This window comes from Squalius cephalus (assembly GCF_949319135.1).
Source record: "Squalius cephalus genome assembly, chromosome: 13".
Classification (NCBI taxonomy): domain Eukaryota; kingdom Metazoa; phylum Chordata; class Actinopteri; order Cypriniformes; family Leuciscidae; genus Squalius; species Squalius cephalus.
The window spans coordinates 34,562,087-34,576,518 of NC_137134.1; the positions used below are offsets into that span (position 1 = coordinate 34,562,087).

A 14,432-nucleotide genomic window follows, 5' to 3' on the forward strand; every position below is an offset into this window, starting at 1 on the left:
GATCGTTCTGTTATTTTTGTTTTATTATTTATTTCTGTATTATTAGATCTGACGTTATATTTGGTGTCTTTAACTACTAAGTACTACATAAAAAAGAGAGCATTGTATCAAATTATTGATTTAAATGTTAGTATATAGTAGTTAAATACACTGATTATAAAGTGGGTCCTTGTATTTTATCTCTACTGTAGACAATGTGTTTAATGTTTATTTTTATTTTAATAAAAGAGATAAGACATTTGAAAAAGAGATGCATTCAAAGAAGAAAAAAAGAATGACATCAATAATTTGAATAATTCACAAATACTCTTTTTTTTTATTAAAATAATTTATTAATGGGCTGCCTGATTTGCCTAATGCTATCATAAAATTGCTTTTTATATTAAATCTTTATGAAAAAAGTATGACATTTATAATACATAAAACATTATTTTTTTATTGAATTTGAGTCTAAAATAAAACCGTTATCAATTCAGTTTGTAAGTGAAATTGAAACCAGCTATGGGTTTCCACTGTTTTATCTGTGCACAAATCTGTCTTGTATGTTATGTTGATGGATAAACAGCTTCATCTGGATGTTTTTGAGAGCTGTGTGTGTCAGTTTGTGTGTGAAGGTTTTTTTTCTTTTTTTCTATGACAGCTCACAGCACTAAATAACACACTAGACAAATATTATAATTTGATCTTAATCTTTGTTCTGCTGAAGGATTCAGCAAATTAACATTAAATGATTTTAAAGAGACATGATGGCTTTATATGATGAACAGATTTGCAATGCAGTAAACACAGACGTTCGAGTGCACATTTTAATATGCGACTGTCTTCAGGCCAGGCAGTTCGTTGTTAATTTCTTATAAAATGTCTGAATCACCTGCAGAATACAGTCAGCTACAGGAACGTTTAGAGAGAAACACACAGGATCTCATGACAAGATCAAACTGTTACTTTAAGATGTTTTTAACTTCTCTAGTCCGTGAAAACTTTATGAAGTTCATGAAAATAACATCTATCAGATCTAGTGGACGTTGTGGCCGACTGGAGCTCAAAGTGGTGAAGCTCAGATGACGTGAAATAATCAGTAAAACACATCAAAACTGTTAAAGATGATTTGACTGATTGTAGCTGACATTCAGGGCTGTTGTGTTCATCTCTATGTGCAGATCCTCCATCTGATCTGGATACGGACCAGATCCGGCTGACTACAGTAACCTCAGGATAAAGAAAGAGACAGACAGACTAATGTTAGCGTAGATGCTGTTCCTCTTACGATGTTACAAGTACATTGGATATTATGGAAAGTGTTCCTGTTCCAGTTGAGCTGATTTATGCAGCCTAACAATCCTTTAACGGATGTGAATTATAGGAATGTGATAATGTGTTATGTGTATGCCAGGTTAAAGAGATGTGTTTTTACTCTAGATTTAAACTGACAGAGTGTGTCTGCTTCACAAAGCTAGGAAGACTATTCCAGTGTTTGGGCTCTAAATAGGAAAAGGATCTTCCGCCTCCAGTGTATTTAGATATTATTATCAACTGGCCAGAACTGTGAGACTGCAGTGAATGTGAAGGACTATAAAGTGACAAAAAAGATAAAAAATAATATTAAATAAATAAAAATAAAAAGAAGCTCACAATCTTCCACTCCACACAAAACATCTTTACACTGAAATAAAGTGAATCCATCAACAGTCAAATAAGAGTCACAGGTCAGAGGTCAAATATGATTGACAGCTCACAGCACTAAATAACACACCAGTAGATACAGATATCTAATCCAATATTTCACTCTTCTGCTATTAGTTTTCATTCAGGGCCAGAATTCATTTGAAAATGTAAGATCAGCAAAAGCTTGTTGATTTTGGTGATGTTAAAGGAGACGGATGTGTGAGCGGAAACTAACTGAGGTTGGGGGAGGATTCACACACAACCAGATAAATATCTCAGTTCAGTCTTTCAGATCAATCTGAGTGTTTCAGACATTAAGAGTTACTATCGTGGGCTTTTCAGTGAACCGATGAAGAAAATGTTCCTCAAATTAGTTTTGCTCTGTTTGTGTTTGCGGCGTCTGGATGGTGAGTTTTAAATGTGTTTTTCTGGTTTCAGTTGTTTCTGTTCTGATGTGATAAATTACTGGTTAAATTAGTCAGAATGGATTAACATTCACTGTTATTCTCGTATAGAAACAAATAATGTGTGATTTTCCTGAGAGAAAACACTCTTATTTGAGATTAAAGTCACTTGATTATATAAAACTTGTTTAACTATTTCTCATTTTCATTCCTCATCTTTTGTCTTTGAACTTCTGCAGAATATTAATCACTTCACATTTAAATGATTAAAAGTATTTTAGTGAAGCTTCATCAAACCAACATCAAGTGATTTTAAAGCTTTAATCTGTGAAAAAGTTAGAGAAGATTCACTATTAGTGTCAGCAACGGTGGCTGTAGTGAAGCTCATGACTCAGTCTTTAATCTAATAATCCACACACTACACAGGAGAATCATGAGGAGAAACACAATCACGTAACGTAGACGATACCGGACGATGAACTGAACAGAACTCAGGGTTTAAATAACAGGGAGATAATCAGAAGAACAGAAACATGTCTGGGATTAATTATTTCGGACCAGGTCCGAATGATGATCAAACATATACTGATGAGTTTAATAAAGTTTATTGTACATCACACAAAAGATGAAGCGTCAGTTTTACCTCAGAAAATCACTGTAAGAGCTGAGTAAACACAGTAAGTTGTAAGAAGTGCGCAAGTACATAAACGAATTTCGGAGTTGAGGGAGCATTTTCTTTAAAAACAAAATAATTCCACCTCGTCTTCAGCGGCTGCCTCAGATTTCGGGAGTAAATAGAGAGAGCTAATATGTGGATTAATACATCCAGCCACACAACACCTACAACGCTTGGGAGACATTCTCATCTATGACTGTGAACTCGATCAGGGCGGGTCTATGTTAAAACGGCAGTGTCTGTCAACACTCGTGGGCGGGGCCTGTGCTTAGTGACGTCACTAAAACAGCATTCTGAAAACAGGTCGTTGGGAGACAGTGCTGATGATTTATGGGGATTAATAAAAAAGGAGTGAGTGGATTTTTATCACTATTAGCTGGTTGTGTACACACACTGCCAACACACATTTATGTCCAAACAGCATGCAAAAGTGAATTTTGCATAATAGGGGACCTTTAAAACTAACTGCATATATGGTAATCAAATTGCACTTCCAAAAGTCATAGGCTACATTTGTGAAAAAAATAAATAAATAAATAAATGAATATACAAATTTCTTTTAAGTATAATAAATAAAACATAAAAAGCAACGATCAGAACATTTAATGAACAAAACCGGTTCTGTACAGTCCAGGAAACATCCACAAATCCAGAGGAGGACTAAATAGCAGACAAATGAAATGAAAAACTAAACAGTGCAAGCGAGGCTACATTAGTCACATTAGAAAATGAAGTTGTAGGTTGTGTTTGAATAATTACGTATCTTATTTAGCTGAGGTAAATAAAACGCAATCCTCACGTAGCCTTTTTTCGATGAAGAACGAGACAGCACAATGAGCCCAACGGGTGGTTGAAATTTAAAAGTCTGATTTTCGCGCTTCAGGGCAGTGACGAGTACATTAGTCCAGTGGTTGGTTGTGTAGACACCCTAGGCACAACCTTAAGCAATGGCCCTGAATGGTGGTTCAATGTCAACATTGTGACAACGCTGTAACAACCTTCACCACACAACGTATTTATAGAGTTTGGGATCGTTACGTTACGTCGCAATGCATTGTGGGAATCACGGTATTATTACTCCATACTTTATTCATAGGGATCGATTCCGCCTATAATCTCAATTTTTTTTAAGTAGCGTTGTTTGGCTTCATTATTAAAGGAGAACTCCGGTCAATTTTAACATTGAGCTCATTTTTTTGTAAATTTGGAGTGCTGTCAGTACAGAGAACAACGACAAAAATCGGTGTTGCCTACACTGTGTTATCCTCTTTTTAAAATTTGCACCCTGTTGACTTCAATGGGGCAAGTTTTAAACCTGCTTTTAGCCTCTTAACATCCTTGATGTGTCATTACAAGTGCACAGCCAATGTGAGTGATTCCTTCAGAGTGAACACGGTGAATCTGACTGCAGTAGATGTGAAAGAAATGTATAAAAAAGATGTTATTTAAGCCAGCGCTCATACCTGTGTTTACATCCTGTTTTCGGTTGAAGTCCAAAGTAGTCGATTGTCAAGTCCAAGCGCATAGGTTTAGTTACCTATGATCACGCGCGTGAACTCGGCAATCGACTACTTTGGACTTCAACCGAAAACAGGATTTTTCGGAAGAAAAACAGAAGTTTGTCAGTATACGGTATAGCCAACTTTTTTTTGTCATGGTCCATAACTCTTTCTCTTTCTTTCTCGTTGCCGGTGGAGACCGGCCGGCTACGCTGTTACCTTATTCCAAACCGGCTTTTGCGTTGCCTCTAAAATAGGCTTAGCCGCCGTTACCCACAATGCACAATTCCATAATGTCTACGGCTCTATAGCAACCTTTAGGCCAAGTTGATAAAACGTTGTTAGAAGGTTACGTTGTGCCAACGTTCTGTGTTTGCTGGGTTCACGTTGTTTCTCTTCTAGGATGAAAATAATCTGTTATTTAAACTGTGATTAAATTAGATCTAGATCGCGATCAAATAACGCTCCCTTTGTCAATCAAACAGTTCGTGTTTATCATCATAATATTCATAGAAATTCTAATAGTATCTCAATGATACTGAAATAACACTGGTTTGAGTCTCGCAGGATAAATGTTAATAAAAAATGTTAAATGTTAGTTTAGACAAAACAGATTGTTCAGACTGTGATTTTATTACTGAAGCAGTTTTGAAGAGTTTGTCTTTTCATTTTTCGTGGAATGAAACTGATGAAGAAAATGTTTCTGAAATAAGTTTTGCTCTGTTTGTGTTTGTGGCGTCTGGTTGGTGAGTTTAAATGTGTTTTTATGACTTCAGTTGTTTCTGTTCTGGTACCATGTAATAAATGACTGGTTAATTTAGTCAGAGATGATCAACATTCGCTGTTTAGAGCTGAATCAAACTTGATCTGACAGTAAAATCACTGTTCAATTATTTCTATATGAGAATAACTCAGTTATTATGAATTGATTAAATACAAAAATATAAATATGAAAGTCAGATACTCAACAGCATAGTTGAGTGTGACATTAAACATTGCAGAAAAAGTCAACAAAGCAAAGAATGTAAGAAAAGTGCTGCACGGGGTGTGAATTCATTATCTCACTGCTCTTTGGGTGTAAGGGATGGTTCAGCTCAAAGAATAAAGATATTCCAAGGCACTCGAATACTGTTGAAAAAGTTAAAAAGCCTTTATTTCATCATGGCTTTATCATAAAAAAAATGGTGACAAGTGCACACATACGCGTTGCGGCTTACAAGCCTTCGTCAGGGTGTGAGGCTTTTGTGAGGTTTTAGTGTGACATTAAACATTGCAGAAAAGGTGTTTTAGTTAGTCCATATATACAATTATTTCTCTTTTCATTCATCATCTTTGTCTTTGTACTTCTGCAGATTATTATTAATTTTACAATATTATTAATTTCAGTGAAGCTTCATCAAACCAATATCAGGTGATTTGAAAGATTTTCTTCTTCAGGTGTGTTTGGTGAAGATGTGTTTGAGGGAGATTCAGTCTCTCTAATCTCTGGTCTTACTGAAATGAAGGATGATGATGTGATTCAGTGGAGGTTTGGAGATGAAAACACTTTAATAGCAGAAATCAATGTAACGGCCGACAGAATCACTGCATATGATGATGTTCTTGATGGGAGATTCAGAGACAGACTGAAGCTGGACAATCAAACTGGATCTCTGACCATCATAAACATCACAACTGAACATACTGGGCTTTATAGACTACATACCAACTACAGTGAGATCAAGACTTTGTTTCTCGGAGTCTTTGGTGAGTTAAATATCAGTTTCACCTATCAGTTTTATATTTTAATCAGCACAAATATACAATTAATAATTCAAACTCCATTTTGCTTTTGGTGTTTAATGATGAAATTCATTTCAAATTTAAATTTCAAACTAAAACTATATACTTTTATAAACCATCAAGTGACCGTCTTAAAGGATTAGTTCACCTCAAAGTTGAAAATTGTGTCATCATTTACTCACCCTCAAGTTGTTTCAAACCTGTATGAATTTCTTTCTTCTGCTGAACACAAAGAAAGATATTTTGAAGAATGTCAGTAAACAGACAGACTTGGGTCCCATTGACTTCCATAGTAGGAAAAAAAAAAAAAAAAAAAAAACTTAATAAAAATAGTTACAGACATTCTTCAAAATATCTTTCTTTGTGTTCAGCAGAAGAAAGAAATTCATACAGGTTTGAAACAACTTGAGGGTGAGTAAATGATGACACAATTTTCAACTTTGAGGTGAACTAATCCTTTAATCTGTGACGAACCCTGTTTCTGTGTGTGTGTGTGTGTGTGTGTGTGTGTGTCTGATGATTCAGTCCTGGAGTCAATGAAGGAGGGAGATTCAGTCACTCTAAACTCTAATCTTACTGAAATGAAGGATGATGATGAGATTCGGTGGATGGTTGATATGAATGTAATAGCTGAAATCAATAAATGGTCCAACAGAATCACTGTATATGATGATGTTCTTGATGGGAGATTCAGAGACAGACTGAAGCTGGACAATCAAACTGGATCTCTGACCATCACACACACCACAACTGAACATGAATGATATTATGAACTGCTGATCAACAGTGAGAGCAAGAGTTTCATTCTCGCTTTCATTGGTGAGTTCAAAAACGTTTACACCTGTTTTTAAATGAACATTTTTAAATGAATTCATACTTGTTATTTTATATTGTTTATTTTTAATGTCAATTTTAACTATTCGATTAGTAAACCACTATAAAGTGATTTAACAGTCTTTGTAGTAGCTTTTTCCAGTCGGATCTTTGTTCTCTATTTGCTACTGTGTGCTGAGCTGGATATAGTTTGACGCGTGCAGTTGTAAAGATGAGGAGTAGAAGTTGATCCAGTCGGTCCAATGACCATTTATTGTTATTGAGAATGTTACAAAAAACTTGAGGTAAATAAAACAAACAATTAAACTAAAGTAGTTTCTTATATGGTAGCAAACGGCTTGTCATGTCACGGAACCATACAGCACACACGTGACACACACACACGGTCAAAAGACTGTTTGCCCTCTCCGCCACCCCAGAGACTGTGGCTTTAAGGCCTTTCCCCTTCGGCTCCTCCTTCAGCCTCCCGACCGTCCTTTAGGTGGCGGTAGACAGACCTGTGGCCATATATATATATATATATATATATATATATATAATCACCCACTCATTCACTCACACACACACACACACACACACACACACACACACACACACACAAGAAAGAAACATGAAATCAACTCAAAGCTCAGTTTGGCTCCTACAGTATTAATCTTTGCAAACCCTGTTTCTGTTCTCTGTGTGTTTGACAGATGAAGTGAAGTCAGTGTCAGTGAAGGAGGGAGATTCAGTCTCTCTAAACTCTAATCTTACTGAAATGAAGGATTATAATCTGATTCAGTGGAGGTTTGGATATGAAAACACTGTAATAGCTGAAATCAATAAACGGGCCGTCAGAATCACTGTATATGATGATGTTCTTGATGGGAGATTCAGAGACAGACTGAAGCTGGACAATCAAACTGGATCTCTGACCATCACAAACACCAGAACTGAACATGCTGGAGAATATAAACTACAGATGTTTTCAGGAAGATTCTCATCAAAAGTATTCAATGTTTCTGTCTACAGTGAGTAGAGATCATTAGTCTTGTCCATCAAATATTCTTATTTTATTCACTATTTGCATATTGAATTGTTGAATCATTTTAGAATTTGAAATGAAAAATCATATAACAACTGAATATAATATTGTTGATAATATTTCTGTGTATTCAGAAATATTAGTTGATGTCAGCGCTGATATTAGTGTTTATTGACTGATCTGATCTCAGTTTGATGTGTTTATTCCTCAGACTCTGTCCACTGTTGTGGTCCTACTGAAGCTGTGATCCGATTGGTCCTCTCTGCTCTGGTGGGCGTGGCTACTGTCATTATTGTGGTTTATGAGATCAGATCCAGAAGAGCTGAACGAGATCAAGCACATATTCACACATCAGGTACATGATTGATGATGTCATTTCTCACAAACTGATTTTACATGTATAATTATCTATGAGATTTATGAATTTATGCCGTTTTATGTTCATCTTTTTCAGGAAGTATCGAAATCTAAAGCAGAACGCTGAACTTTAAAGGTTCTTCAAGTGTGTTTTTGTTCTTATAGTGTTTTTTTTCATAATAAATACTGATGATTATTTGAGTTTGTGCTCTCTCTCAGTGTCAGATTTTAACAGTGGCACTTTATTGTTTATATATCTCTCAGATACAACAAAAAATGAATAAAGAGAAACAGATCTCACTTTACTGCTGCTGTATATTTGTAATATGTATTTTCTTGCCTTTATCAATAAAGTTTCTCACTCTGAGGTTCAAGAGTCTCTCATGATTTATTCAGAGGAATACAAACTTCATAACTGTATATTTTAAATATTCAGCAGTGTACCATATACAGCTTTATTTCTACTTTTTTCTTATAGCCTTATAGCCTTATCTGTAAAAAACATTATTTCGTTTTTTCATTGTTTCTGTAAACAACATATACAGCTAAACTATTATTTTAAAAAAAAGTTTTTAAATTGTAATTAACTAGTTGCAGATTTACTGCAAGAAAAATATACAATACGTGTTAAGTTCATGTAACAGATCACATGCAGCATCACATATATTGCTCTTGTTTATTATTACGTCAAGGATCTCACGATACTTGTTTTTAAAAAAATGTTATGTATTTTATTAAGAACAAAACATAATACAGGAGGACATATAACCATACATGTGAGGATAAAACAAAAGTGGAAAAATGAAGAAAGAAAGAGAGAAAAAGGAAAAAAATCTTGTACCTATTAAACTGCTGTGTAATTTTCCTTGCTTAAAAATTTTTATGTTTGGATATTGTTTCTAAATATATTTTATAATCAATTTTAAATTCAAAATCTGGCATTTTTTCATTCCATTTGACTTTATGAATATAGTAACAGGCAATCATAATAATTAAATCAAATATAAACAAAATATTTGGGTCTTGGGACACTCCTAAAATAGATGATTAATATTCTCTGGGGAAATTTGACAAAAAACACAAATATCTTCCATGTTCACTTTAAAACGCTGTACCACACGTGACTTTATTATGACTACATAAGAGTCCATGAAAGTAACGCTTGTTTGTGGAAACTTGCAAGTTTAATGGGTATTTTGTTGATATCAGAATGAAATTTTATTATGAACTCTATAACACTTTTTTGAAATATAAAGTTAGGTACTGTATACCATATAATTTTTGTAAAAATTTGAGCAATTTCATTTTAATGTCATGTTAGAGGTCTTAAAATCCAAAACATTCAATGCTCCTTCAATGTTTGACCTACAAATATGTTATTTTTTAATATAGTGTGATTTGTTCTTCCAAATAAATTTCAAAAGTTTGGTGTCTATCACTTTAATTAACGAGGGGGATACATCTAACACTTGAGCAGTATAAACCAAACTAGATAAACCCTCAGCTTTAACCAGTAACACACGACCAGCTAAAGCGATATCTCTCATCAGCCAAGAATTCAGTTTCTTTTCAAATGACTGAATGATAGGAGTAAAGTTTAACTCATTCCTGACTTCTTTACTTTTAGATATGTTGATACCTAAATAAATATTTGACAACTTCTTTCTCATGAATATTGCATACTGCTGTAAAGTTACAGAAGCCTTGAGTCATAAGCTCAGGTTTATTAACTCACGATACTTCTTTTTATTTCTACACACTTCCTCCGTGGTCCAATCACGTGCTTCGCAGAAGCCCCGCCCACAGCGCTGACTCTTCACTCGTGGTCTCCTCTGATTGGCTGCGTGTCCGGCCAATGAGTCTCCGCCATCTGTGCAGGAACTCAACCGAGCCATATTTCACTGAGCATTAGCTCGAGCAGCATTCATTATTATATCAGGATCTTAATCTTAATATAGATCCTTTAACAGTGCAGAGATGCGGGTCGCTGCAGCCGTGTGCTTTATATCTGCACTGGCTTTCACTGTACATGCAGATGTGTATTTTAACAGTTTTGATGAGTTTTACTGATTATTTCACGTCATCTGAGCTTCACCACTTTGAGCTCCAGTCGGCCACAACGTCCTGTAGATCTTATCGATAGCAATCACGATGTGATAATGTGTTATGTGTATGCCAGGTTAAAGAGATGTGTTTTTACTCTAGATTTAAACTGACAGAGTGTGTCTGCTTCACAAAGCTAGGAAGACTATTCCAGTGTTTGGCGCTAAATAGGAAAAGGATCTACCGTCTCCAGTGTATTTTGATATTCCAGTTATTATCAACTGGCCAGAACTGTGAGACTGCAGTGGATGTGAAGGACTATAAAGTGATAAAAAAAAGCTCAAGTGCTGAGGAGCGAAACCATACAGGGCCTTTACAGTAACAACACAAGCAAACATTATACAAATAAGAGTCACAGGTCAGAGATCAAATATGATTGACAGCTCACAGCACTAAATAACACACCAGTAGATACAGATATCTAATCCAATATTTCACTCTTCTGCTATTAGTTTTCATTCAGGGCCAGAATTCATTTGAAAATGTAAGATCAGCAAAAGCTTGTTGATTTTCGTGATGTTAAAGGAGACGGATGTGTGAGCGGAAACTGACTGAGGTTGGGGAGGATTCACACACAACCAGATAAATATCTCAGTTCAGTCGTGTTTCATTGCAAGTGTTTTCAGACATTTTAAGAGTTGCTATCATGGGTTTTTTCACTGAACCGATGAATAAAATGTTTCTCAAATTTGTTTAGTTCTGTTTGTGGCATCAAGTTAGTAATTTTTTTTAAAGCAACACCATGTAAGTTTTGCTCTCGGGGTCCCCCTACAGTTGGGGAACAGTATTGTCTTCTACTGTTGTAAAATCTGTCATGGTTACACCAGGGGATACACGTGCATTTGTTGACAAGCCGATACCCCCGATCTCTGCAGGAGGAGTTCTCACGTCTTGGGCAGACTGCCTGCGTTGTGTGTGAAATGTCTTCATCCCAGGTACAGTGGCATAATATTTCAGCATGTCATATGAATAATTTCATGGGTTTTATTTTTTTCAAACGCCAAAAGATCGCGTAGCTCACGTTTACAAGCCAGCGTCATTATAGTAGCCTATTGGCTACTGTTTTACAGAATGGATGCTAATTCAATTCACTGTTTGTGTGGTAGGTAATAGCCATATATCGTCAATATTATAATATCAAGCTACCAAGTCAGCATCGGTCGGGCACCCCTCCTCCTCCTTTAGCTCACGCCAGCGAGCGAACGCTGGACCAATATTGATCCTCGTCCGGCCTTTGATTTTGTCACTCTCCCTTTTTCTCTTCCTAGTGTCCTCCGACAAAACCTTTGCCTTCTTCAGTTTCGTTGCTGCTTCGGCCATGACAACAACATACACACACTATACCAGCCGGCAAACAAACGCTAGTTGGGCTCTCACGTTCGAATTTGAGGAAATGGGGGGTGGGGGGATGTGGGATGGGGGTGGTGGGGGAAGTGAGGTATGCCGTAAAGCAGTCGAATTTTGTAGTTCTTTTTATGCTCGTGATACTACCCGAACCCGGAAGTTGCGTAGTGCCAGTAAAAGCGATACAGACCCCGTCAGGCTATGGCAGACGTGTCATTCAACCTATTGTAAGTCGATGTACCATCACAAGGATCTTGGAAATATATTATGAAGGTTGAAAAACTCCATGGTGTTGCTTTAAAGTATTTTTATTGTCATGATTCCTGTCTTGTGTTCCTCTTATCTTGTGTGCACTTTTGTTATTTCCTGTTCTGTGCCATGTTTTGTTAGCCTGGGAAAACCCAGACAACTTCCGGCAAATTCAGATTTGCTCGAAGTAGTCTGGCAAAGAGCTCATTCAAACCCATTTCCATGGCCGAGCAATCGAGGCACCAATCAGAAACGTTGAGGCGGGCTTTACACAATGACGATCGCTCTGATTGGTGAGCGACGTCCATTCAACTTTTAAATGGATTATTATATTCAAATTGTAAACACATGAGGACAGTCTCCATGAAAGACCCACTGGCAGATGAACGTGCTACTACATTTCTCTCCGAAACGGTAAGAAATTAAATTAGATTTAATAGAGGATTTTAACTGTGACGAGATGATTGACAGGGCAGTTTAAGTGACAGGATGCAAGCGACAGATCCGTCCGATAAAGATGACGTAGTAATATGTCCCAAAGCTTGCCTACTTTTTTGCTACATTCAAAAGTAAATACCTTTTCTTCACAAAAAGAGTACATACTTTTATGGCGTAGTGTAACTTAGGCGAATTGGGACGCAGCATATGGCTTTACATGATGACGATCGCTCTGATTGAGCGACGTCCGTTGGTGACGCCCCTTTGGAAATGATTTGTCTATGGAGCTTTGCCAGACTATAACTCAATTACTACTGAGAATGGTCTGGTTTTAACCAGGCTAATGTTTTGTAGTGCTTTGTAGTTTTTCTTGTTTATTAGTCTCCCCAGGTGTTTCTGATTTGCCACGACCCTTGTTATCTTGCTTAGCTTGTTGGCCTTTGTATTTAAGCCCTGTGTCTAGTTCAGTCTTTGTGAGTTCTTAATGTTGTTGTATTTTGGTTATTTTGTTCCCTAGTCTAAACTTGTCTGGTTTTGAGTTTGTTTAAATAAAAGCTGCTGCAAGTAGATCCTGCATCCTTCCCTGCTTTAACTTACATCGTAACATTTATGGCTTCAGTTGTTTCCATTTTTCTACAGAATTTAGTGATGGTGAAATGAAGCTTTGTGAAGCACCGGGGCTTTCCCCCTCGACTGTATTGTAAAATGGTTCATTACTCAAAGCTTTTCAACACATTGCAAACGGTTTCAAACAACGACATCTTGTGGTCAAAAGGTGGAAAAGCTGTCTTTCTGTCCCAGAAGACCCATCCATTTTTTTGATTGTTTCATGTAATAAAACACTTTGTGCTCTGTTAACCGCAAAGCAATAAAATAATCCTCACAATTCATGTGTTAGTGTTGATGTAGTTCTTACACAATGTATGAACAAACATATAAAAAATAAAATAAAAATAAATGGGAAAAATTAACATGTACAGAAACAATTCTTATGAATCTGCTTTGATCAACAAATGCAGCCTTATTCACATACACTTTAGCCTCAGTCCTAAATATATATATATATATAATATAATCAAAATAATAATTATTGTGGAATGGTGCAGTGCTTGTGAACTTATTTTGTGAGTAATTTAAGAAATTAAAGATTTTTATAAGGAACAGGACTTGTTTAACAGTGTGAGGGCTAAGTCTATATCTTTTTTTATTTACTACTACCGAAGGGCATGAAATTCGAAACCTGCTCAAGGGGTTCGCGCTATTTTCGAATCTGATTCTGAATATGAAGCAATCACGTGACTGTGTGTAGGGTAAAAACGAAAGGCTTGTTCGACTGTTTATGGTTGAAGTCCAAAGTAGTCGATTGCCGAGTTCACGCGCGTGATAAACCTATGCGCGTGAACTCGGCAATCGACTACTTTGGACTTCACCCGAAAACAGGATGTAAACACAGGTATTTGCGCTGGCTTAAATAACATCATTTTTATACATATCTTTTACATCTACTGCAGTCAGATCCACTCGTGTTCACTCTGAAGGAATCACTCACATTTTCTGTGCACTTGTAATGACACATCAAGGATGTTAAGAGGCTAAAAGCAGGTTTAGTACTTGCCCCATTGAAGTCAACAGGGTGCAAATTTTAAAAATAGAATAACTCTGTGTAGGCAACACCGATTTTTGTCGTTGTTCTCTGTATTGACAGCACTCCAAATGTACAATAAAATGAGCTCAATGTTAAAATTGACCGGAGTTCTCCTTTAAATAACAGATAATCAGAAGAACAGAAACATGTTTGGGATTAATGAACTAATGATAGAGAACACAGGCAAATGGAAACAGAGAGAAAACTAAACCTAAACAGAACAAACATCTTACAGTTAGTCTCATGTAGAAATAATTCAACTGTGATTTTACTCTGAGATCAAGCTTGAATTCAGCTCTTCATGGATTTATTAAATAAAATATTATTGATAATATGAAGCTCAGAGACTCAACAGCATTAGTTTTACATAAAAGTCTCTTTTTTAGTCATTGTTCCATAAATAGTTCTACCA

At 36.1% G+C, this 14,432-nt stretch overlaps 1 protein-coding gene across 1 annotated transcript in view; it reads left to right on the forward strand.

Moving 5' to 3' along the window:
- Positions 1 to 14,432, forward strand: part of LOC307169650 (uncharacterized protein) — a gene marked incomplete at both ends in the record, with an annotated part of 78,866 nt that overhangs the window by 352 nt on the left and 64,082 nt on the right. Inside the window, one exon of the mRNA XM_079890378.1 lies at positions 7,553 to 7,646. Coding sequence (XP_079746504.1) covers positions 7,553 to 7,646 — 94 coding nt within the window. The remainder of the gene's footprint in view (positions 1 to 7,552; positions 7,647 to 14,432) is intronic.